Below are 26103 nucleotides of genomic sequence, written 5' to 3'. Positions count from 1 at the left end.
CTCTCTCTTTACTCATTCACTCTTCCATCCCCTAATTCCCCTTTTACTCCACTCCAACACACACACACACGCCCATATTTCTCCTCACTGCTACAACACCCTATATTCTCTAGCTCTGCACCAAAAAAACTGATGAGTCTCTGGAAACATTAAGAGCAGCTCATATAAGGCATCCCTTGACCAAGTGGCCCTATGATTTGCTTGCTTTTGATCACCCTCAGTTCCATTGTTCAGGATGAATACATCATCCTAACCGCTTACTAGAGTCTTCCATCTTCCCGCTATTTAATTAATGCTGATTTCCTTAATAATAATACCGCTAGTGTATAATCAAAGTCTGCATGTGGATTTTAGAGCACTTTAAAATATCACATTTAAACCAGAAATTTTGGTTGGAGGGCAAAACTTCCAAAGGGAGCCTCTGCAGAACGCAGGCAAAGCAAGGAACACGCACGACACACATTCCTGGAAAGCTGCCCAGGGTAGGCCCAAACTCTCAGTGCACGGCTGCTCAGGGACGTCTAAAGCATGAACAAACTGGGCACCTGCCCAGGGCCCCCTGCAGACAGGGAGCCCCAGCAGTGAGGTGTTTAAAAATAAGATTATCTAGTCTTTGACACATATTGAATCCCGTGTGTTTCAGGAAACTGAATTTTCAGATGTCATTCATGACTTTGCTGCCCACAAATCCAGACAGTGATGTTTTTAAAGCAGCCGAATACATGTAAAACTTTTTCTATTACCACTATGTTGTGTTTTTTAAGGCAAGAATTCCTAGTTATTTCCTACCGTAATATGGTGGAGGCCCCAATTTGCACTGTGCCCAGGGAACTCCAGTCATTAAGATGGCCCCACGGGTGCTCAAATCACCCCAAATTTAGACCACTAACCCCACTCCACACCCCCAAGAGGACTTGCAGATTTCAAGGCAATCCAAGTAAGCATGTGGCTTTTAGAGCACTTCGAATAATCAACCTTTGAACAGCAAGCAACGCTCAATCTTAACTATAGCTACAACTCTGCTATAATTTCAAGAAGGCTGTAGTTAGTGTGGGGAGTCAGCTGCAATGTGAATATCATGACTCCAGACCCAGTAACATGTGGGTCAATCACCACAGCTCAATGACAGCAAGGTTTCAAATGTAACCAAGCAAGATAGCCACTCTCTCTTTCCTTTGTAGAATCCCTCCTCGGTGGCCAGCCATTCAAAGAGGTCTTTTTAGATACCTTAAATATCCTAAAGCTACAATACCAATTACAGGGTTTGTCTACCCCTGGGGGTACACAGACCCCTGGGGGTACACAGACCCCTGGGGGTACATCAACTTATCTAGATAGTTTTACAACAGGCTACATAAAAAGCACTAGCAAAGTCAGTAAAAACTAAAATTTCATACAGACACTGACTTTTTTATACTGCTTTATATACTATACACTGAAATCTAAGTACCATATTTATATTCCAATTGATTTATTTTATAATTATATGCTAAAAATGAGAAAGTAAGCCATTTTCAGTTATAGTGTGCGATGACACTTTTGTATTTTTATGCCTGATTTTGTAAGCAAGTAGTTTTTAAGTGAGGTGAAACTTGGGGATACGCAAGACAGATCAGACTCCTGGAAGGGGGACAGTTGTCTAGAAAGGGTGAGAGCCGCTCATCTACACATATGCACGCTGTGCAGCAAGCCAGGTTGTAAATCTACACCAATGCACACATGGAATCTTTCACTGCACAGCAGCAGGGTCCATGCGGACAGTCAGCATGTGGCAGACGAGTGCATTATAGATTTACACCACAGCTTGCCACGAACTAAGTATTCATATTGACAAGTCCTAAGTGACATGAAATCCTAATTTAATGAACTTCATATAAAATAATTTAATGAATATGGCTACAACACTGCATACATGAAATCCTAACAGATAAGCAGCTAAAATAATCCATTTCTAAATTCTTAAAAGAGATATTTGAAAATTCATTAGATTGTAATATATAGACTATAAGACGGAGAAGGTAAACTTTCAATGCTGTATTCAAGAATATTGCTGCTGAATCACTCATTTCTATTTATGGATTTTCTTTTTTTTATTAAAAAGACAACCTACCTCCAGACTTACAGACAAGAGGTGTTATCTCATCTAAAGGATGTAGCATACTGAACATAGTGGGCAAAGGTTCTCTGGAAAGGAAATGGAAAAATATATTTAAAAATCAAGCGTTAAGCTGTAAAATCTAACAGATGGATCACAAACACCCACTGCAATTTTAACAGTCAACTCCTCAAAAATAAACAAGTGACATATATGTTCCATTAAGTACAGTTTGAATGGTTCATCTAACACATCAATAAAAAAAAACCCAAGCTTTGTTTCTCTAGTACACTTTATCTCGGAGCAGCTGAGAAAACTTACCCTGATATTACTATATAAACTTGGAACACTTCACCCACCACTGAAAGGATGCAGCTATTTAACAGCACAGAGCAATGCTTAACAGTTCAAAATAGGAAATGAGGAATCCAACTGAAATTGCCAGGGAAATTTAGACAGACATGGAGTTACCAGATAAAAACGTGGCAAAACACAAAGACTGAAGAGCCAAGCGATCTCAACTGACCACCACTAACATGAATGTCAGTTGGAAATCTCATTTGAAAGCTGAAACATTTTGTGTACAACTGCCTTTTTACTCCACAGTGTAAGGTAGGACTAGGTTCCAAGTGCTGGTGTGCATGCTCAAAAGTGAAGTTCTAAACTCTATTTTTGAGCTTTTTCACCTGAAAGACTCCTCTTACACTTAGCACATGCCACCGGAGAAGTTTTCTGAAAAACATCAATAGGATTAGAGAAACCGTTTTTCTGTTCTTATGGACTTTGACAGCCAGTAACCAAAAAGCAGCTCCGTTTTTTGTATGTTCAAACTGGATTAGACATGTAGTCCTTATGGAGAACACCCGACTTTCACAAGTCTGAAAAAAGTGGAAGTTCTTAATTTAAAACTTTCGAAATGCAGACTGCTAAATGCTGGGTCACTCCCTAGCTATTTAGAGCACACTTCTCACTATGGCATCTCAGCATGGTTAAAAATAAGAACCACATACCCTGGGACGGATGCACATAGCTCCAAGGCAGCTACGCAAGCCACTCCCTAAATCCAACCAACGCCGCATCCTGGCTTTATGCCAGCGTGTACCAACTTAAATCATCAATGTCAATCATGATTTAAACTGGCGTGCAGGAAACACTGATTTAAATAATTTATTTTAATCCTGCTTTGCATTTGAACTTATTTTTCCTAAAGAAAAGGTTAATTCTCATTGACTGGTAATCACTAAAATATGTTGATTGGCAACTATAATTATAGCCTTTACAAGACGTTTGGTATTTTTTGCTAAGCAGGAAGATACGCATTTATTTAAGCAATTATATAGCTTAACATACATTTATTCAGAGTCTTAATTTTTACTTTTTTTATTATGTGGGGAAATGGTGAACAACATGTTTCTTATTGTGACAGGGTGCACATGGCCCTGCAAGGCCCCCTGCTGGAGGCCCCATGGTACTACCACACCTCACCCCACTCCACCCCACAAAAGGAGCAGCGAAGGTGGGTACAATTCAATAAAAGGAGCTGCTGGGCCTGAACAGGTCAGTTCCTGGCTGGGACTAGAGGAGCGAGGAAGGGTGCTCCTTGCTGGTCAGAGGAGCTGAAGAGAGAACTAGGTGGCACTCACATCCAGTGAGGAGGAAGAGGATCTGAGAAGTTCTGCCCCGCGGTAAGGGGGGAAGAGAAGAGGGCTACATGGGAGAAGGCCCAGGGAATAGCAGCAACTAATTAAAGGCAGCAGTATGTGTATGGTATTTATAGGGTCCCTGGGTTTGGACCTGAAGCAATGGGCAGGCCCAGGTTACCCCACCGGCCACTGGGAAGAGGACACAGCTCTGTCGGAAAGCCTACGTGAAGAGCAGGATTTAAAGGGCCCAGAGACGAGGCTGAAGACTCTAACAAGGGCACACCAAGAGTCCTTGTTGGACCTCTGTTACCCCAGAAGGGGTTCATCCATTTGACTGTGTGACTTGGCCAGAGGGCTGAGCCACTGAAGACCTGCCTAGTGAAATCAGCAACCTACAAGGGACATATAGGAGTGGGAAAGATCGCAGTACCACACCTAGCCATTAGGAGGCACTTGAGATGAGTGCCCCCCCATCACGCTTATTTACAAGAAAATTAATTTTTTTATTCATGATTTTAATTGAATTCAAATTTCCCTCCAAATGCAGCTTAATTCAAATGACACAAAAATTGCATTTTACAATTATTTTTGTTAAATAAACCTACCCTAAAAGTGCTGGATACCAACTTGTTTTTTTACCATCCAAACACGTTTTGCATTTAAAACTAACTGGTTCTTTAAACAAAAGTAGTATTACCTGTAGTTAGTGAATTGAATTGATTGTTCTGGTCACCATGTTTTTCAAGATTTTAGAACCGGGCGATCTCATTCTCTCATTTTTATTCAGAGATGGGAAAAGGAAAACAAGCTTCCATGGTTTTTTTTAAACTCCTAATTGGTTTCTCAACTTTGAATGAACTAGTTGAACAAAGGGAAATGAAGAAAATATTTTCTCTGCACCTGCAGAGGCAACTACTGTCAAAAGCGGTTTAGCACTTCAACAAACTCTGGTTCTAGGTTCTTAGCCAGTGACTTCCACCAGTTCAGTGGTTTGACTTCCTTTTAAACTTCAGCAGCAAACATGCACTACAGTACTTGAATATGGACTTTTAATTGAATGTAAGTGACAGTAATAGACTGTAGTAAGTTTAGGCCTTAACACAGGGTGTCAATTTAAAACTTAATTTGAAATAGGTTTATTTTTAAAAAGAAAAATGTATTTAATTAAAATTTAAAAATCCATTTTTTTAAAAAAAACTCTGATAATTATCCACCCTGCTTTACACCTATTGATTAGGGGCAGAATCCTAATCCACCCTGGCTGTGTTGATGAAGGAAAGCACACACCGAGGTCAGAGAAGGGGTTCTCAAGCTGATCCCCAGTGTCTTGGAATTAGGGAAGGAGCCAGCCGCTCTTTCTTTGTCTATCCCTGACTGAATTTCCCAACCCACCATCATTACTGTGACCCCAGTCCCAGGGCAAAAGATCACAGAACCCCGTAGTAATAAGGTCTGGTAGAATATTACTCTGCCTCCCCCTGAAGCTATGCGAAAAGAGGCTCTGACCTTTGTCAGGCCTCAGCATCATCCCCAGCCTCTACAAGCCTCTCCCTTCAAATTCTTGATATTCCACCCAGCTTCCAAGCCTGTCTGACCAACTCCCCAAAAGCCCTGACCCCTTTCAGATGCTTAAACCCCACCTCCTGTACTGCCAAATGTCCTAATAAATCGGGTGCAGAGGCCTAAGTAGTGGTGAGAGTCCCGAAACGGTGCACAACTTGAATGGAGAGTTGTCAGGGAGATGTATCCAGTTTACATGTATGTATCCAAGATAGATACATGTAAGACTGTGCTGACACATCCCATGGCATGTAGGATACACGTCGCTACACGCTGCAGTGAAGGGCCGTGTGCAGCTACACCTGGCAGTACAGTGTAAGGCTCCTGACGGGGGAGGCAGCAGGTCACTAGAGTGCTAAAAATCGCTGTGTAGACACGGGAGGCACTGCTTGGGTGTGCAGAGAGCCACACAGGGTATATACCCTGTGGCTCTGGCATGTCTGTACTCTACTCGTCTAAGCAGTGCCCTACCGTCTACATGCTATTTATACCCATGCTAGCTGCGCGCCCATTGTCTGCACCCTGCACATCACTGTAAATGTAGATGTAACCCAAGACAGCCCCGACACCTCCACCTGCATTTGCTTAGCAGTGCTATAGTGATTGGAGTTGTACAAAACAGCTTTATCAACATTTTTATTCCCCCGCCCCCCAAGCCAGGTACGTAGCAGTGCAGCCCTAGCCACCGGACCAAGCCATGCAGCAAGTTCTCGGTGGGAGTTTTCTTTGCAGACACAAAGTGGATGAAATAATCCATTAACAATTTTTAACACCTACTTTATACACTAACATTTTTAATGCACAATTAAAGTGGAGATTTAAATATAAAGAGACAAGAAGTGCTCGACCTTACCTTAACAAAACCACAATAACCCTACGTTCCCGCTAGCTGTTCTTTCTCCACACACAGGCCACAGACACCTTCCCATTGCCAAATACACCTCAACTCTTCCCTTGTGGGTATGTGCATTACAACACAGGCTTTAATTTCACAACAGAGCCCACACTGACATGTCACCAAGGAGGGTCTTGCACCAGGGGATCAAGAGCAGAGCAGAGCCTCCAGCTTGTGTAAGAGAATCATGCAGGACGGACACTGCCTCCAGAAGCTGAAAGTCTAATACTGTGTTTGACATGTGCAAAGGAGCTTGATGGCAGTGTTCAGACCAATGTGGGCATTGTAACCGAGAATGTCTTTACTCTTTCCACGTTTACATTCTAAGTCTTACTTTTGCATGGAATGGGAACATAACTCAACACGTCCCAATGTCCTGATGCGTTTCATCATCACTTTGGTAGCGCACGACACTTGTACTAAAAGGACAGTTAAAATTTCATCTCACTGCTTTAAATTAGACAACTTATTCCACAACACAACAAAGACACTCAGTAACCACTCTCACTACATACCTGGGTGGACTCAGAGGGACTTCATGTGAAGTGCTGCTGCGTTCAAACAACAAGCCATATTTTGTTGGCCAGACATTCGCTACCTACGAAAGACAGAAATCTTTAAAAAACTGAATGGCTCATATTTAAAATGCTCCTGCACTTGAGCATCCAGTTACAGTAAAACCAAAACATTTAACCATTGTTTAGGGCAGAATGCAATGTTATATCTGTAACACAAAACACCTTCTGAAAATAGGATGACAACGTATCTGTGCTTTACCACATCCTATTTCTGAACACAACCAATATACAAATGTGAAAACATACCAAGAACAAGAGAATAGGTCATTAAATTAGTGTTAGACTGACAGCTTTTCAAGAGAAATATGCAAAAAGAAGCCATGTTTTCTGACCTATATGAAAGTTTCGGCATCTATCTATCTAAAGGTTTTGTACTGTGACCCATCATTTAGGTTGGACATTCGGAAAAATTTCCTAACTGTCAGGGTGGTTAAACACTGGAATAAATTGCCTAGGGAGGTTGTGGAATCTCCATCTCTGGAGATATTTATGAGTAGGTTAGATAAATGTCTATCAGGAATGGTCTAGACAGTATTTGGTCCTGCCATGAGGGCAGGGGACTGGACTCGATGACCTCTTGAGGTCCCTTCCAGTTCTAGAATCTATGAATTGTAGTATCCAAATATCTTCCATGTAAAATAAACTGGCAATAACAATGTTCATAGTGGGCTTCAGAATCTCTGGCTCTTCTTTATTTTTCAGGTTAGAACACGGAATAGAACAAAGTCTTCCAAGTCTCAATCCAACACCCGATCCACTAAGCCAGGGATCGGCAACCTTTGGCACACGGCTCGCGAGGGTAAGCACCCTGGTGGGCCGGGCCGGTTTGTTTACCTGCCGCATTGGCAGGTTCGGCCGATCGCGGCTCCCGCTGGCCGTGGTTCGCCACTCCAGGCCCGCAGCCCCCATTGGCCTGGAGCGGGGAACCGCGGCCAGTAGGAGCCGCGATGGGCCGAACCTGCGGACGTGGCAGGTAAACAAACCAGCCCAGCCTGCCAGGGTGCTTAACCTGGCGAGCCGTGTGCCAAAGGTTGCCAATCCCTGCACTAAGCCATACCCACTTCTGCTTTGTCACACCCTCACTTGTTAGTACAATTATTAAAAATTCACACCAAGGATTACTAGATTATAGCTACGTTTCAAGCACCATCCACACCAAAAGACAAACGAGGAACAACAACTACAACAACATGCAGATTAAAATAAATTAGAGTGTTTTTATATATATATATATATATATACATACACACACACACACACACACACACACACCTACCTGAAAAGGTAAGGAAGCAATGTAATCCTTTCCTTCTATGCTATGAACATTTATGCAGGAGCTCTGCAATATGCAGATACATTTTTCTATTACTTCATCACCATCTGAAATTAGGTAAGAACACAAAAATAATTTTTAGTTCTGCCATCAAGTTTCTCTGTACACAAAGTAGGGACTTTTGTTATTAGCTGTGCAATTCTAAAATGGTTGGCTAGTTTCTGTTGTGACAACTGGGCCTACAAATTTACCCAAATTGTGAATGTAACTGTAAAAAGTATGTAAAAGTTCATAAGACATTACAATAACCTATAACAATAAATGTCGATGGGGAAAAAGTAAGAAGAGAGACAGAATAACTGAATTAGTCTAAACAGAAAGGCCAAGTTAATACGATTCAAGGACTGTGTTAAAATTATGCTTTTTAAAAACAGGAGATGTGGAGCCAGACGTTAATGAGTCAAAATTGCTATGTCGGATATTAGGTTTAATTGGTGAACAAAATAATGAGGATGGGCTATTCCACCCATCACTCCCTTTTGGGTCCTCAAGTGAAAGAAATTTTGTGGGGAAAGTATGAAAAAAACAAAAAACGAAAATGAAAACGAAAAGAAGGACAGAAAGAACAGATAGAGGCTACTGGAGCGAGGTACACCATCATAGCTGTCACCCCCTACCATTTTCTGGGACCCCAGGCCTTCATCTCCCTGATCCTGAGTGGTCACCTGACCAGAATGGGCCAGAGAGAGAGGGACCCAGATGACATTGTCACTTCTACCAGCTCCAGCTGAATCCCAAATGCTAATTGGGATGACAGTTATAACCATCTCTGATACCATCTAAGAGACCGTCAGACAAGGGGGCTTTTCCTTCTAAAACCTGTCTACAGCCAAAGGGAACAAGGGACGTCGGTACAATGAAAGCCTTTCTTAATGCTTTACATTTCAAATGCTTTAACTGTTTTTCCCTCTTTTCTGTATCTTTAATAAAAGGATTTTAAAGGTGTGTTTGCCGTGGTGTCAAGCAGCCTGAAGTCTTCATATCAAGTCTCAGACCTTGTTTACCACTGTTAAGTGCTGGACAGTGACTAGGTTATGTTAACACCTTTGGCCCATATATCCCATCTCAATTACTACACCACTTCCCAAGTCAAGAAAATTAAACTCAGATAAAATAGTAGTTTGGCAGTAAAGTAAAATATGAATGAAACTTACTGTTGACTTTCTCAGATTTTTCCTGTGGTACAGTGAAATCACACCATAAAGCCTAAAAACCAAAAATAATATGCAGTTACTTATGAAAGACAAGCTGGTATTAATACGAAATTCTCTTTTTTAATTTTATTTTGTAACAGAATGTCTCCCGGCTCCAAGACAGGTTTTAAGCCACGTTTCAGTTAACTAGTATTGATTAGCTAATATGCAGCCATTCAACTGCTATAATTTCAGAGTTCATACCTGCAGAACAGGGCTGTCAACAGTGAAAGCCTTATAAACAGCAGATGCTTGGCTTTTACTTCCTCTGCTCCAAATGACCATATTGCCAGCCACATACAGTTCTTCATCATATTCCACTTCTTCCCCAACATCACTAACACCTCTCCTTAAAAGCCAACTTTCCTGAAAACCAAGAGAATTAAAAAAAGTCAACTTCCTCTCAATGGTAGGCTGATAGACTCACAGCTAGTGTGATCTGAAAGGGTGGCATAACTTTAAAGATGTTTTATAAATTAATCAAATCAAGATCTGGGGTGACATTGCAGAGCAGACTGGATTTTTGTTTCAACTTCTAGTTTTCCCTGTTTTAAAAAAAATATTCCAAACGCACAGAAAAATCTGAACTCACAATTGGATACAAGATCATATATAGCGTGCCAGACGGAGAACACAGACAACCTTTTGCTTATCAGGAAGTGCTGTGTCTACTATCCTTGCTCCGCACCAACAGATAATCCAACCAGGAAGACACCTCAGGAACCTTCTGCTGCCTTGTGTCAGGAAACCCACTTGATTTTCCTGCTTTGTTCATGGTGTGCTTGGGCTGTCTTTGTATGGCCTTTTTTTTTTTTTTTTTTTTTTTTTTTTAAATAAAGTAAGCAGGAGGGAAGTCTGCAATCCTCAGTGCATTTGCCTGAATCCTGATCACAGTAGAACCTCAATCATATCACAGACCTGTCACACAAACAATTTTTCCTGATGTGTGTGTGTATGGGGGGTAGGGGAGAAATCACATAATGAAAGTGATGTTGATGAAGAAGAAGTTGGCATCCCTTCACATCCTGGTGCCTTCAGTGCACTGGAAATTGCTTTGCAGTGGTTTGAAGGACAAGAAGAAAGAAATGCAGTGCACCATACTGCAACTTATGCACCACACCTACTGTAATTTTGAGATGTTCAATTTTAGAAACTCAATTCCCAATTAGTTCCTAAAATAGGAGTTCTACTGCATAAGGAAGCTGAAACCAATTATGCATTCTACTGGCTCCCAAGAATCTTTTCTTATGGTAGTCAAAAAAATTGGAGTTTAAGTAAGTGGAGGAAAAAAGCAAACATTTGGGGCTAGGCTACAGGGCCTCTTCCAGTTCCTAGATTCACTTATTTTAAAAATAAACCAAGCTTCAAGTTTTCAGACAGGTATGCACATAGGTCATGGACCGATACATACATGCACAGTTGTTAGATAAAAAGTCTAGGCCTAGATATTCAAAGTGATAACTTTAAAATTGTTACTTAATTTCTTTACCTAATACTACTATAATACCTTGGATGATTCAGTCTATTTGTTTTTTCACTATTTATACTGGTTAGTTTTTGCATTTCTCAGCTTGGACAAAAATCAGGTTTGTGTTCAGGTTCTTCTCATTTGTGTAGAGTTTGGCTTGCAAACAATACAGGGGATGTTTATTTAAAAACTACTGTTTTTCCACTGAAATTTGAAAAAAAAAAAAATCAAGGAAACATTTCTGCTGGCCTTAGATTTTACAAAAGTTTGTTCCCACACAATCTAAAAGGTGTCGGACGGATAGCCCCACAAGCTACAATTTTCTGTTTATTCCCCAAGTACATGCATCATGAACAACTGTAGCACAGACTTCCCTTTCCAGCTCATCTCAATCCAGTCCTGGAGAAAGCAACCTACGAATGAGAGGGTAGCCTTCACTCCATGCTCATTTGCTCTTTGACTTATCTGTAGAGACTGATGACAAGTTCCAGTCCCACAATTGCTCTGTGGCTGTTATTGTTTTACAACAACCTCACAGTGTTTCCCCCAACAAGAAAAACAACACACAGTTATGCCACTGTTTCTGAGGTTAAAGAGTACTGAGAGCCCTTTCAACCTTAAACCTAAGTAGTCAATCTACCAGGGGTATATTGTTACCCTGATGTATACAGACACATGCATGTACATCTCTATTCATCGGAATAGACATTACACATTCTCCTGTACTTTCTGGATCTGTTCTGGAAATTTGTCTTGGCTGGTTCATTACAGACCGCCAAGAGTTTTTAAAAAATCATTACAATGCTTCTCTTCAGAACCCAGGCAATATCTCGCCAGCTTTTCACTGGCAAAAGCTTTGCTTTCTTTAAACTGCAAAAATCTAATTTTAAAAAGTTCATCCATCTCAACATATATTTAGCAAGGAGATGGCCTATACTAGCACAGCTAAAGTGGTACACTTTGTGTGTACAGATTTCCCTTTAATGCTTCCACTCACAGTGCAGGTGTAGTTATTACAACAGCTAGTTTGTGGAAGCTAGCTCATAGAAGTCAATGGCAGTTTGGCCAACTCATGGTGGGTTTTTTTTGCTGTGACAGGATTTGAGCTGGGGCTGGAACCAGTCTGGCAATGATGTGAGAAGCTCCAGTCCTCATGTGAATTAGAGGCTTAGAGCCTTATCTGGGAGGGGGGGGGGGGACACCCCTCTGATTGGCTGCCTTCCCCACATCCTGCAGCAGAATCACCAGAGCTGCTGATTGAAGAGCTCTCTCTCCCCAGCAACCTGAAGCCATTTTCAGAGGAGGGCATGAGGGAGCAGAAAAAGTCCAGCAGCTCATGCAGCTCTGTCTCCTGTGAGCAACAAGGAAGGCTCCTCTGCTCCTCCCTGCAACACCCGGCCTAGGGGTAGGGTGGGGTGAAGAGCCCCTAAAGATGCTCCCCCCCAGCCTGAAAGGCTGAACAGGGACCCCAGTGCAGCACCTCCCAGGCCTGGGTGAGGAGCCTCGCGAGGAGTGAACGTGAACCTAGGGGACTGAAGGAGGGACTGAACCGAGATGGAGACTGGGGGACAGAATTGATTTGGAGGTTGAGGAGCAGAATTAATTTCTAGGTAGGGGATGGGCAGATGTGGCAGTGAGGGGTTTTGTTTGTTTGTTTTTTTAATTGTTTTTTTGGCCAATCCATAATTTTGGGGGTCTGACTCACGATTCTTGATCTCTTGAGGCTGGCAATACTGCAATGGGACTACACACATGCTTATAGTTAGGCAGGCATTTAAGCATTTTGCTGACGTAGGGCATATAATAGCAAGTCAAAATGTCAATACTTTTTTATACCCACAGAATGGGAAATGGAGCATTAAAGTGTGGTCGCTCTCTCTCTTTTTAATTCATAAACTGCTTGAAGAATACAATCCACTATTCCATTTTTCTCTTGCAGAGGATTGCATAAGTCTAGCATTGCCTCATTTCAGGACATATTGTGCACATGGTTTACTGAAGATATTTCACTGCAGCTCTTTTTCTAATATTCAAGTGTTTGGTTTAATGACTAAAATAAACGCTGAATCAGAACACACAATTTTACCTTCTGTTTTTCATGGATTGTAACCTCCTGAAGGGATCCCACCAAGCCAGCTGCTCCATCAGAGGACCATAACTCAGAGGCTGGCTGCAGCTGCCGAAGTTGAAGATTCAGGGCATTAGGGTGGTGCTTGCAGTGGTCACGGCCAAAAGGAACAAACTCCTGCAAATCCCCTGCTGCTATCATCGTTACCCTCTCTTCATAGTTGTTCGACATGGGTTCCAAATATCAACATTATTTCTGAAGCAAAAACAGAACACCGGGCTGTCTCAATGGTTATGTCTAATCTGTAAAGCATGCAACTTACCTTTATTACATATTGCAATCAAACTTTTCTATATAAAACTTCATTTTCATTAAAAACAAATAAATAAAAATAATGGTTCAAAGTCTTTTATTGCTGGTAGTGTGTAATTCTAATAGGTAATGTTTTCAGTTATTTCTATTTTAACTTGCATCTCCTTTGTAATGCCAAAACTCAGTCTACTAATATTAAGGGGTGAGGACAAGAGAAGGAAAACAATTAAGATTATTTCAGCTGATTTTCATTCTAGTGCTAGCTACCTTTCTGTCTACACTAGGAAATTAGGCTGGTAGAACTATGTCGCTCAGGATGTGACAAATCCACACCCCTGACGAACAGTTAACCAACCAACCCCCGGTGTAGACAGTGCTAGGTCAACAGGAGAAAGCTACCACCTACCTCTTGGGGAGGTGGAGTACCTACGCTGAGGGGTAGGCATAGGTAGTGTCTTCACTCAAGTGCTGCTGCATTTTAAGTGAAGACAAGCCCTAAGTATTAAGACCCCTATCACTGCAGTATCGGAAGGCTTCTGCAAATTCCTACCCAATGAACTTACGTTTTGCTAAGTGTAGGTATTTTAAAAGGTGTCAGGTAGGTAAAGTTAGAGGAGAGAAACCATTCTAACATAGAAACATTCATTGACCTAATTTTTTTTTGAGCTTCAGTAATGACTGAGTCACAGTAATGACTCAATAATTAAAGCTAGACTGTAATTTCCATCATAAGAGAGGATTTTTGGCGCCTACCTTTTTTTCAAAGATCTTTTTTCATTATATTTCTCACACCTGCACTAGTTATGAGGCTTTGGAGAACGTAGTGTTTTTCAAATATTGTGACAACACTCTTTGGCCCATGCACATGCAAGTCAAAGTGACTTGTTATAATAATTTCAAACTTGATTTAGATGACTAATTCTCATTGAGAACTAGCACATAGGAACAAGGCTTAACTACAGGATGGGGGACTCTATCCTGGGGAGCAGTGACTCTGAAAAAGATTTAGGTGTTGTGGAGGGTAATCAGCTGAACATAAGCTCCCTATATGATGCTATGGCCAAAAGTCCTAATGTAATAGTTGGATGCATGAACAGGGGAATCTCATGTAGGAGCAGAGAGGTTATTACACCTCATAATTTGGAACAGGTGTGACCACTACTGGAATACTGTATCCCAGTGGTTCTCAACCCGCGGCACAATCAGCACAGAGCGCAGCCCATGAGATATCTTCAGGACCATACAGGTACTATATATATTGTGTGGATGCGGCCCACATAACACACAGAGAGCTGCGTATACAGCCCACAAAAGTAAATATGTTGAGAATCACTGCTGTATCCCATTCCGGTGGCCACAGTTCAAGGAGGGTGTAGATAAATCGGACAGGGTTCAGAAAACAACCACAAGAATGATTAAAGGATTAGTAAACATGCCTTATAGTGATTAGACTCAAAGAGCTCTATCTAATTAGCTTAAAGCGACTGTTAAGAGGCAACTTGATTACCGTCTATAAGTAACTACATGGAGAACAAATGTTTAACAATGGGCTCTTCAGTCCAGCACAAAAAGTAATAACATGATCCAATGGCTGGAAGTTGAAGCTAGACAAATTCAGACTGGAAATAAGGCACAAATTCTTAACTATGACTAATTAACCATTGGAACAGTTTACCAATAGACTGTAGTGGATTCTCCATCAATGACCATTTTAAAGTCAAGATTGGATGTTGACAGAATCTGCTTTCCAAATCCCCCGTTGATGTGCATTAATTACCCTCCTTTAATCCTATATTAATTGAGTCCCGTATCAGCTGCTCCGTTACCTTGCCCAGGACCGATGTAAAGCTGACAGGACTATAATTACGTGGCTCAATCTGTTTACATTTTTTAAAAACTGGCACAGCATTAGGTCTCTTTAAGAGCTCTGGAAATTCCCTAGTGCTCCAAAACTTATTGAAAAATCAACATTAATGGTTCAGCGAGTTCCTCAGCCATCTCTTTTTAAATTATTGGAAGCAAGTTACCTGGACCTGCAGATTTCAAAATGCCTAACTTTAGTAGGTTCTGTGTAACATCGTCCTAAGATACTAGTGGAAAAAAAGAGTGAAAAATAGAATCTGTTTTTTTCCCCCACTTCTGCCTTTTACACATTATTATTGATAATTCTACCATTTTCATTCAATAATAGACCAATACCATTGTCAGAATTCTTCTTGTCGCTAATGTATTTTAAAAACCCTTTTTTATTGTCCTTAACACTGCTGGCCGTAGAGTTCTCCTTGTATCCCTTTACTTCCCTTATCAATTATCAATTCCTGACTTCTGATTATATATATATATATATATATATATATATATATATATATATATATATGTGTGTGTGTATGTATATATATATATATACACACACACAGTATATATATAGAGAGAGGGGAAGCAGACAGTGAAGGGGATGTACTGTGTGAGTGTGGGAGGGATGGGGGAGATGTACTTTGTGTGGGGGTGGGAGATGGATGCTGTGCAGGGGATTGGGGGGATGTACTCTCTGTGGGGGGGGGTGGGAAATGTACTCTCTATGTGGGGGGAGCACACGCCGGGCACGGGCTCTCTCGGGGGGGGGGGGCACACGCCGGGCACGGGCTCTCTCGGGGCGGGGGGGGGCACACGCCGGGCACGGGCTCTCTCGGGGCGGGCGGGGGGGGCACACGCCGGGCACGGGCTCTCTCGGGGCGGGCGGGGGGGGGCACACGCCGGGCACGGGCTCTCTCGGGGCGGGCGGGGGGGGAGCACACGCCGGGCACGGGCTCTCTCCATGGGGGGTCGGTGTGTGTCTGCCCCGTCTGGCTGGGAGGTCCTGGCGGGGGGAGGGGGGCACGAACCTGCGTGACACGGGAAAGGTCGGTCGGTCGGTCGGCGGCGAGTCCGGCTCCTGTGGCTCTTCCCCGGGTGTCTCCGGCAGCGCGACTCCCAGCAACTCCTCACACGGGCGCGGCCATTTTGGAACTCCCATCACCCCCCGCGGCGCTCGAACGGACTGCCTGTCTCACGGCGCGGGGCGGGGGTAGAACTGAGCTGGTGCTGTTACCATGGCAGCGGGGATGCTACTGTCATCATGGCAGCAAGGAACTGGCGGGGTGTAGAATCCTTTGGTGTCACCATGGCAGCGGGGATCCTGCTGTCACCATGGCAGCAGGGACCTGGCAGAGGGTTAGAATTCTGGTGGGGTCACCATGGGAGCGGGGATTCTGCTGTCACCATGGCAGCAGGGACCTGGTAGACGCCAGGGGTTAGAATTCTGGTGGGGTCACCATGGCAGCAGGGAGCTGGCGGGGGCTGGAGCTTGCCTGCCCCTGATGGGGTATAGGGCTAGGAGAAGTGACGCATGCTGTAAAGGATGGGAGACCTGGATGGGAGGTGGGGAACTGCAGGACACAAAGGAACCTGGGTCTGCACCTCCACCAGCAGCTACGCAGGGATTATGTGGGAGTTGCTGAAGCAGTATCTGGAGATGTCCCAAAGCAGAAGGAACACCGCCACCACCACCAACCCCACTGGCCATATCTACTTTACTGCAGATCAGGCTTCTGGAGCAGAGAAAATTTGGCACGGTGCACCACAGTCATGCCCCCAGACTGTCTTGGCAGGATTCTCACAGATGGGGCTTGCACTCCTTTAGTAAGATTTCCCTAGCTTTCACTTGGTCTTTAAACCAGTGTTTCCCCAGTTTTTGAAAGCTGATTCCCCATCCTCAGAAAAATGAAATCTATCACACACATGCTCTAACCCACCAGGTGTTGTGAAAGGGTTACCCAAAACGATCAGACACTCACAGTAAGTGTCCAGACACTTACTCTCCTTCTTACTGTGTTTTAATGGGCAGTGAAATAATTCATTATGCTGACATTTAGAGTATCCTCACTTCATTACAATGTACAGGGCAGTTCACACCGAGAGCTGTCCTCTCAGGCTCTCTCCAAATTCGCATCCGTTACCCTTGGGTCACATTTTCCAGGTTTTTTCTGGAGCCATAATAGCTAGCGCCAGTGCTGCCAACTCTCCATTTTATTGGGAGTCTCATCATGTTTTGTGGTTTTCTTAAAGCCCCAGCCCCTGGAGTTCTGTGATTATAGAGAAACTCATCTGTCATTTGAAAATAAATACAGAAGTTTCTTGCCCTCATGGTTGACAACAGGAGGCAAATAAAAGGAATCCAAAGTTTTGTTGTTGTTGTTGTTGTTTTTAAATCTCATGATTTTTTAACCCTTGCGGTCAGGAATACTGAGACACTCACTTCTTTTTTAATTGAAAGCAGGAGGCTCTGAAGAACCACAGAGAGGCTTTTTCCCCTCACATGCATTAGCACTTCTCAAAGAGGAGTCCAAACCACTGGCACAAGGGCAGCAGCAGCAGGTCGGGATAAGAGTTATGCCCCACTGGTCGCTGTGTGCCACCCAGGACTGTGTCTGCTGCCCATGGATCCTTCAAATCAACTCCTTCCTGACTTCTATCAGCTAAAGGAGCTCCCCATAGGAGCTATACCTCACTAGCCCTCGCTCAATGTCTCACCTGCTTTGAGTATCCTTCTCCATTTGTTTCCTTCCCTGCCTTCTACAGAGCTCCTGTTCTTACTGTTTAGTTGCTGTTCTCTGCCTTTCCATTGCCACTGCCCTGGGAGCACTGCTGAGGTGCTGTTGTCTGAACTCCGGAGGCCTCCGATGAAATGTGGTCCTGTGGCCAGGGCTTTGTTCCTTTTGCTTTGGCATTTCTGCATCCCTTTGTTTCAGTTCATTGCCGCAAGGCATCAGCTCTCTCTGCACTTCATTCATCTTTGAAGCTTCTTGCTTTGAGCTTTGTTTTTTAAGCAGATAAAAATGGTCAGACCATATCATAACAGGGGGCTGTCTAGTGCAGTGTCTGGTCTTTGATGGGACCAGAGGTTGTTTCAGAGCTCTCCTTTAGATAAATACATTTTCACTTCCCCCAAGGTTTCATATAGTGAAGATTTCTCCTCTGTTTCCTACAGTCTCAATTCCCGTCTGCTAAGTTAGTGTCCCCAGTCTCAGTTCCTCTCTAATGTTCAAATCACTGAAAGTCTCTTGAGTGTCACGATCCCTTATCCACAGGCATATTGAGCTACTCCTCTGTCATGCCTTTTAGGATTTCATTCAACAGGACAAGTTGTTTTCATCAAGTGACTGATCCACAGAGTCATGTTTGTGCATTCTGAACTGTTTGTTGGCTTCACCGTGTAATAGTGCCCTACATGACGACAATCATACAATGTGCCGCCAATAAGTTCATATGCCAAGAAATATCCGCTACAAGGAGTGTCTCAAATGCTGTTCCCTAGCGGCAGAAGTGGAGGCAGAGCCTCTGAAGAGAAAATTTATAAGAAATCCCGGTTAAACAAAGATCCTTCTCTAGGTTTTCCAGTTTGTTTGCCTAGTTCTCTTTCAACCAAGCCAGCAATGTTTTCATCCATATTCCTGTCAGGCAGCTTTATAATTAAACTCAAATAAGCAATAGCCAACCCAAAATACAATATAAACAAGGCTGTTCTTATGTCTCCTGTACTTTCCACACAATAAACTCAAGCCTTTCCTTGTCATGAGTGTAACCTGACCCCTTTTTAAGGTGCTGAGCCCAGCTGGACTCAGCTACACATGGTTACTATACTTCAAAGAGGCACTGCCAGCTGGGGCTCTGAAATGTCTGCTGGGATTTCAAAGAGAGAGACAAGGTGGGTGAAGTAATAGCTTTATTTGGACCAACTTCTGCTAATGAGAGAGACAAGCTTTCGAGCTTACACAGAGCTCTTCACATGGCTACAACACTGCATACAACAATGGGATTTGAAAGGACATAGTTAACTGACAAAATCATACTTCTTTCTACATTTTTTTTACCTCTCATTGTTAAAACTGACCCCTAAATTACTATAGCTAGAGAAATGGATTTTCTTTGTTTTTCCCATTGGTTTACTTTTAGCATTTGACAGCACTTTGTGTATAGTCAGTTTCGTTGTCTCCCCTGTGCAGTCAGCTAAGCCCCAGAACTGCAAACAGCACTACTGAACTCTTATGTCTACACTGCAATGTAAGCCCAGGCTCAGGCCTAACCCCCCTTCCATCTACACACAAAGCGCATGGACCCAGTGTTCCAGGACCCACAAGGGTGGAGGGTAAGCCTGAGTCAGGCCAGGAATCTGATTCCAGCCCTATTGTTTTGCTCTGTGGACGCAGCCTCATTGGACTCTGCTCTGGGTGTCTGCCAACATATCCCATAATCCCACGGGCCGACTTTCTTTGTCCTCTGGACAGTCAAGTGCGGTGGACAGTCTAGTTTTCCCACACTGCCCCATGAACAAAGGGCTAAAGCAGCCATAGTTTGTGGGGGCGCTAGGAACTCTGGGAGATGGGTGGTTGGCCCCGGGCCTGTATAATGCAGTGCAGATGCAGAAGCCCCAGGTTGGGACCCAGGGTTCAACAATTCCTAACCTGGGGTTACAAATGAGTGTACACGCTCAAGTCCTAGGTTAACAAACCCAAGGTTTGCTAACTAGAGTCCTACTAACCCTGGGCTTACATTGCAGTGTAGACAGACCCTATGGGACTAAGTCACCTGAGTATATTTCCACACTTCTACAACAAGCTTTGTGAGGGGAGGCCCAGTGGCAGCACAGAGCTCCGTTAATTGAGCATGGCTCCATGCATGTGCAGAAGTCCACCCACGAGAAGCTCAGGGCTGGATCAGGGCCACAGTCAGGTTCTCCCAATTGTGTGGGTCTTTCACCCTGCAATGCAGGACGCAAAAACATTTTCCAAACAGGAAAATGTGCTTGCAAATTGGCAGGGGAATTCAGAGGCAGGTCTAGGACCAAAACTACTCTTACCACTTTTTTTTTTTTAAATCTGATTAGACTTGAAGCCCTTCAAACCCCCACACCACTATCTGGCTTCGTGGGACTTTTCCCCACTCCCACCTCCTCGGAGTACCACTGGGGCAAGATGTCACAGGGCTTCAGGAGGCTTCCCAAAAAATGTGCCCACCCATCAGGCTCCTCTGCTGGGCAGGGAAGAAAGGTAGCGTTTTCAAAACATCCGTAGAGGAAGCACAACACCTGCCAAGAGTCTCAGGTGCTGTAAATTAGCAAAATTCCATTGACGTCTGAGCTACATCGATTTCCACAGTTGAGAATGCAGCCCACTACCTGGGACTGGAGATGGCTAGTCTCTTGTTTTTGGTGGGGGGTTGTATTGCTTACTGAAAGTTCTTCTGACTGTGCACAGAGGTCTCCCGTGACCTTTCTGAAAAATAAGGCTCGGAATAGTGACAACCCGATTGCATCTCCAACTCCCAGCACTAGATGTCAGGCAGCTAACATCAGCCGCTATTCTGATGAAACTAGTCATTGTTCCAGCGAGCTCTTTGAGAACGATACAATGAAATGCAATTGTATTTAACTAAATGTCACAAACACCTACGTGTAGCACCATCCCTTCCCCAAATATAGTCTTTTTCCTCTGTCTCCCTCAAAGTAGCAACCCTTAAAATCCATCATCTCAGCACCTGTGCAAAGGGAGGAGGGAAACTGAGCTGGAACTAACTACACTGCATTACGTTTTGGTTAGGCAGGAAAGAATTGTCTGCGATGTTCTTACTGCACCCCTTGCAGTGACTCTTGTGAGCACTATGCCAACTGCACTATGAAACACATGTGCGTTTCAGCAGTCAGACAAAGCCCAAGGGTTGCTTCTAAACCAATTTTTAACGTCTGCACTTCCAGACCTGTGCGCGCGCACACCTGCATCTAACTGGAAGTCCACATTTAATGATGCAGTGATACTTTTCCCATCCGTGCTCAGTATGTCATTTACAAATGTTACTGTCTTCAGGGGGTCTGTCACAGGGCGTAAAGCGAGCAAGATTGGGGCCTGTGACCCTGACCCGGCAAACACTTACACACGAGAGCAGGGTAAAAGTTTCAAAAGTATCCAAGTCACTTAGGAGCCTAAGTCCCATTTTCAACAATGATGTAGGCCCTTAGGGCCAGATTAGTAAAATATTGAGGTGCCTAAAGATCAGATAAGTGTACAAGAGGGAGCCTGGAGCACAGGGCCTGGTGCAGGATCAGAGGCCTGAACCAGAGGCTGAGAACCAAAGTCAGTCCATGGCTTAAAGCAGATGTTTATAAGTTCACTGTCCGATACGTGACCTTGGCAAAAGTATTGCTAGCGTGGCTAAAACACAGGCACTTCTAAGCAGCAGCAGACACTGGGTATATGTGAGAACTCCAGAAGATTAGCCCAGGGACATCCTGAGCTAACACTAGATAAGAGGATGTTTTGCCCAGGACACCTCGAGCATAATACAAAGGGAGGTAACAAGCAGGTGTCCTGAAACACGTGTGGAAGTTGTTTGTCTCGGTCTATAAATATTGGGGTGCCTCATCGTAACCCTTTGTGTGCCCGAGGGGACAGCAGAAATTTCCATTGCTGGCTGAGCCTCTCCTTGCCACTGGGCACTGATGTGTTACTCGGCCTGTAACTCCTATGGGGTGCTAGGACTGTCTTGAGGGCAATAAACCTGGCCGAGTGCCTTTGTCACTGAACCGTGCCGGTGGTCGTTCTTTATGAATAACATCGAGGTCTGTTGAATTAGCAAGCTGCATTCTATGCTTGTGTTAACAACATTGGCGTCTCAGGGACACAAGCGCGGAGCAGCTGGAAAAACTCAAAGCAGCCCCTGGGCTGCGTTACCACGGCAGCGACATTCCAGCCTTCAGCACTTAACAACAATAAGCACCTAATGGGATTTCCAAAATGCCTAGGCACCCAGCTCTGATGGATTTCAATGGGAATGTGGTGCCTAGGCGCTTTTGAAAATCTCACAATGTGTCTGTCTGCACCCTAAGGCTGCTCAATACCTTTTAAAATCTGACCCTGAGGATCCTGAGTCCTGCTGAACTTGGCACAAAAAGTGGGAGTGTGCGAATAAAATTTGTAGATGGCGCAAAAGTGGGAGACAGTCTCTTTGTCCAGTCAGCCCCAGTTCCCACCTCACAATTCCCCATCTGATCTTTCGCTGCTGCTCCTCCCATGGCCTCCTGTCACTGCACACCCATGTTCCCCATCCCCTCTGCCCCCCAGTCCCTGTCTTCCTCCCCAGGCTCCTTGTCCACTCTCAATGCCCCCCCCAACTCTTTGTCCCAATCTTCCTTCCTAGCCAGTCCTAGCCCCCCTACACCTGACCCCTCATCCAGTCTCAGTCTCTCCCCCCAAAACACTGGCTCCGAATCCTCCCCATTTGCATGTATGGCTCCCAGTTACCTTGCCCAATCAGTCCCAACCTCCTCTGCCCCATGACTCCCAGTCCCTTTGTCCAACCCGTCCCAGTCTTCCCCCACCATCCAGGTTCCACAACCCAACCTACTCCCCACCCCTCAACCCCGCTCTACCACAGGTCTTGATCTTTCCTTCTCTGCAGTCAGGTCAGATGGCTTCCTCCTCCACTTTGCTTGAGTCCCGTGGTGTGGAGTGGTCATTGAGAGTACAGGAGAAACAGGCTCCCTGCTGTCAGTTCCACGTATGCCCCACCCTGTCCTGGAGCAGCCTAGAACTGCAAACGCAGGTAAAGTCCTGCATGGAGCATGCTCAGTGTTGATGGAATTAAGCTGTGAAGCTCTAGTAAGTCTCTCCCGAGTATGTGCAAACTGATTTTTTTCCTTGGAGGCTTATAACCTGGCCAAATTTGGTCAGATTTTCTGGGGACAGCAAAACAAGCATCCCCGATACAAAGGATAGCCCTTTGCAACATGTCCAGACCCTGCTCCAAAGCTTGGGGGCACCAGAATTTTTTAACATGGGTAGCAATGTATTTTTCCCTGAATTCCCTCCTGGAAACACCTAACCCATTTTGCCTGGAATTTATGGGTGTTTTATTTTAATCACCCTGAAGCAGACACCCAGAATGGACAATTTGAGCCCAGGCAGTTCATGTTTGGCAAACTTCTAAGCAATTGAAATAGGGCCCTACAATGGGAAGCATCAGGCATCCTTCACTGTAGGGGACGGGATCAGCCCCATCTATAATGAACGTGACTTTCGTCTTTAGATTGCCATGCTCACGTATGCACCTCATACATAAATAATGCTGAGACAAGAAAATCATGACAGCAGCGCAAAAGATGAGGATAAAATCAGCCTGTGCATGAGCATATTTATGTGTAACGTTACATATGGGCGGTTGTTTGGGATGTGGGAGAGAGGCCATAATTTTACATCTCTGCCTCCTTTGGCTGGTGAAGAGAGAGATCTTTTCATGTTTCCCGTGGCAATGGCCGGTGCTAGTTAGCACAGATATTCCAGACATGTACAGGAAATGCCCAGGACAGCAACAGTGACTATGGGAGCTGCAAGACTGAAAAGTGCAGCTGGGCCCCTCAGATTCACGGTATAGACAGTAAAGCTCACAGTGGCGGATTCTGCTCTCCATTTACATCCAGGTAAATCCGGAGCGACTCCAGTGCAGTCAGTGACAAATTTCAGAGGGCCAGAGTTACACCAGTGTGGCTGAGATTCAAATTCAATCTATCCTGAATAAATGACCCAAATTCGCCAACTTAAAACCAATAGTTATGGAGGCCACCTTTAGGCGCCCAGTGAATTTTCTTCCCTTTGGCAGAAATTGGCCCTGCCTCTCTCCTCACACAAATCAGAACTCATAAAACAGCAGCAGCAGCAGGAAGTGAAGTGAGCAGAAGCTGCCCTCCTGCAGTAAACCTAACTGAAGACCACAGGCTCTGACTGTAGCTTCCAATAGCAGCCCTAAGATGACTGGAGCGAGCGGGGCTCTCTGTCTTGGTTATTCAGTGGCTTGAGATACAGTGGGAGAAACACCCCCAAAATCTCCAGGAAGCTGGAATCCTGCAGGGGTGCAGGAAGGGAAGCTGGTCCCGTGGAGCAGATGAAAGATTATCAGCTTTCTTGCAACAGCTGTGTTACATTTTTCTTGTTTTCTTTACTCTGGGCTGTGGGGGGGACACGTGCCATTTCTTAGCTGTTGATTATTTCAAGATGCTAGAGGTTGAATTGGACTACAAGCGAGAGAGACTGAAATTGGATCTCTGCCACTAATGAATCAGAAGCTACACTGAACAAGCAGTTCCCAAAATCAAAGACGTCTGGCATTGATTTGTTCACTTTTTTATTGAACTTTTGAATTTTCTCTTGGTTATTTTTAAACTTTCCACTTGGAAAACAGTTCAGACTTGATTACATGTAGTTCTTGCCTTGGTAGTGGATTAGGTAATTTACTGTTCTTACAGGCACCTTAATAAATGGTCACTTATACAAGACAATAGGACTGGCCTTTTAGGGCTTGTCTACACTTACCCGGCGTTCGAGGTGTGGCGATCGATGCATCGGCGGTCAATTTAGCGGGTCTTCACTAGACCCGCTAAATCGACTGCAGATCGCTCTCCTGTCAACTCCTGTACTCCACCGGATCGAGAAGCGCAAGGGGAGTCGACGGGAGAGCGTCTCCTGTTGACATCGCGTAGTGTGGACCTCGCGGTAAGTAGCTCTAAGCTACATCGACTTGAGTTACAGTATTCACGTAACGCAAATTGCGTAGCTTAGATCGACTTTTCCCTGTAGTGTAGACCAGTGGTTCTCAAACTAGGGTCGCCGCTTGTTGCGGGAAAGCCCCTAGCGGACCGGGCCGGTTTGTTTACCTGCCACGTCCGCAGGTTCAGCCGATCACGGCTCCCACTGGCCGCGGTTCGCCGCTCCAGGCCAATGGGGCTGCAGTAAGCGGCGGCCAGCATGTCCCTCGGTCTGCGCCGCTTCCCGCAGCCCCCATTGGCCTGGAGCGGCGAACCGCGGCCAGTGGGAGCCGCGATTGGCCAAACCTGTGGACGCGGCAGGTACACAAACCGGCCCGGCCCGCCAGGGGCTTTCCCGGAACAAGCGGCGGCCCTAGTTTGAGAACCACTGGTGTAGACAAGGCCTTACTGTGTGACTCTTACCTGCGTAGCTCAAAAGTGCCCTGATCCTTGATTGCTTCTATATAATTAATAACCTCTCTTTCAGTGACTTGATTCTTCTTCAAAATATTGGTAAACCACTGGGAAACTATGAATCCAACAGTTTTGAAGGAGCTGGCTGAGGAGTTCGCTGGACCATTAATGTTGATTTTCAGTAAGTTGATTTTCAGTAAGTTTCTGAACAACGGAGAAGTTCCAAATGACTGGAAGAAAGCTAATGTTGTGCCAATATTTGAAAAGGGTAAACGGATGACAGGTCATTATAGGCCTATCAGTCTGACATTGATTACGGGCAAGATAATGGAATGGCTCATATGGGACTGAATTAATAATAAATTAAATGACGGTAATATATTTAATGCCAATTGCATGGGTCTAAGGAAAATAGGTCCTGTCAAACTAACTTGGTATTTTTTTTATGAGATTACAAGTTTAGTAAAGGGAATACTGTTGATGTAATGAATTTCTATAAGGCATTTGACTTGGTACCGCATGACATTTTTATAAAGAACTAGGACGATATAAAATTGCCATGGCACACATTAAAAAGATTAAAAACTGGCTAACTGATAGGTCTCACAATGTAATTGTAAATGGGGAATCATCACTGAGCAGGTATGTTTCTAGAGGGATCCCACAGGAATGAGTTCTTGGCCCTACGCTATTTAACATTTATATTAACATAAAATCATCACCGATAACAGTGTGCAGATGACACAAACATTGGAGGAGTGGGTAAATAATGAAGAAGACAGGTCACTGACACCGATCGCTTGGCAAACGGGATGTAAGCAAACAATATGTGTTTTAATATGGCTAAATGTAAATGTGCCACACTGACAGGATGGGGGACTCTATCCTGGAAAGCAGGGACTCTGAAAAAGCTTTAGGTGCTGTGGAGGGTAATCA

At 44.3% G+C, this 26103-nt stretch overlaps 1 protein-coding gene across 1 annotated transcript in view; it reads right to left on the bottom strand.

Moving 5' to 3' along the window:
• Nucleotides 1-16086, bottom strand: part of ANAPC1 (anaphase promoting complex subunit 1) — a 72777-nt gene extending 56691 nt beyond the window's left edge. The window contains exons 1-7 of the mRNA XM_065400993.1: nucleotides 16028-16086; nucleotides 12852-13088; nucleotides 9502-9663; nucleotides 9259-9310; nucleotides 8048-8151; nucleotides 6709-6791; nucleotides 2111-2184 (exon numbers count right to left, since the gene is read on the bottom strand). Coding sequence (XP_065257065.1) covers nucleotides 2111-2184; nucleotides 6709-6791; nucleotides 8048-8151; nucleotides 9259-9310; nucleotides 9502-9663; nucleotides 12852-13064 — 688 coding nt within the window. The 5' untranslated portion in view covers nucleotides 13065-13088; nucleotides 16028-16086. The remainder of the gene's footprint in view (nucleotides 1-2110; nucleotides 2185-6708; nucleotides 6792-8047; nucleotides 8152-9258; nucleotides 9311-9501; nucleotides 9664-12851; nucleotides 13089-16027) is intronic.
• Nucleotides 16087-26103: the final 10017 nt, after the last annotated feature.

The sequence above is a fragment of the Emys orbicularis genome, chromosome 3 (assembly GCF_028017835.1).
Source record: "Emys orbicularis isolate rEmyOrb1 chromosome 3, rEmyOrb1.hap1, whole genome shotgun sequence".
Lineage (NCBI taxonomy): Eukaryota > Metazoa > Chordata > Testudines > Emydidae > Emys > Emys orbicularis.
Note: the sequence above shows the minus strand (reverse complement) of the source record. Positions and strands in the feature narration are given on the sequence as shown.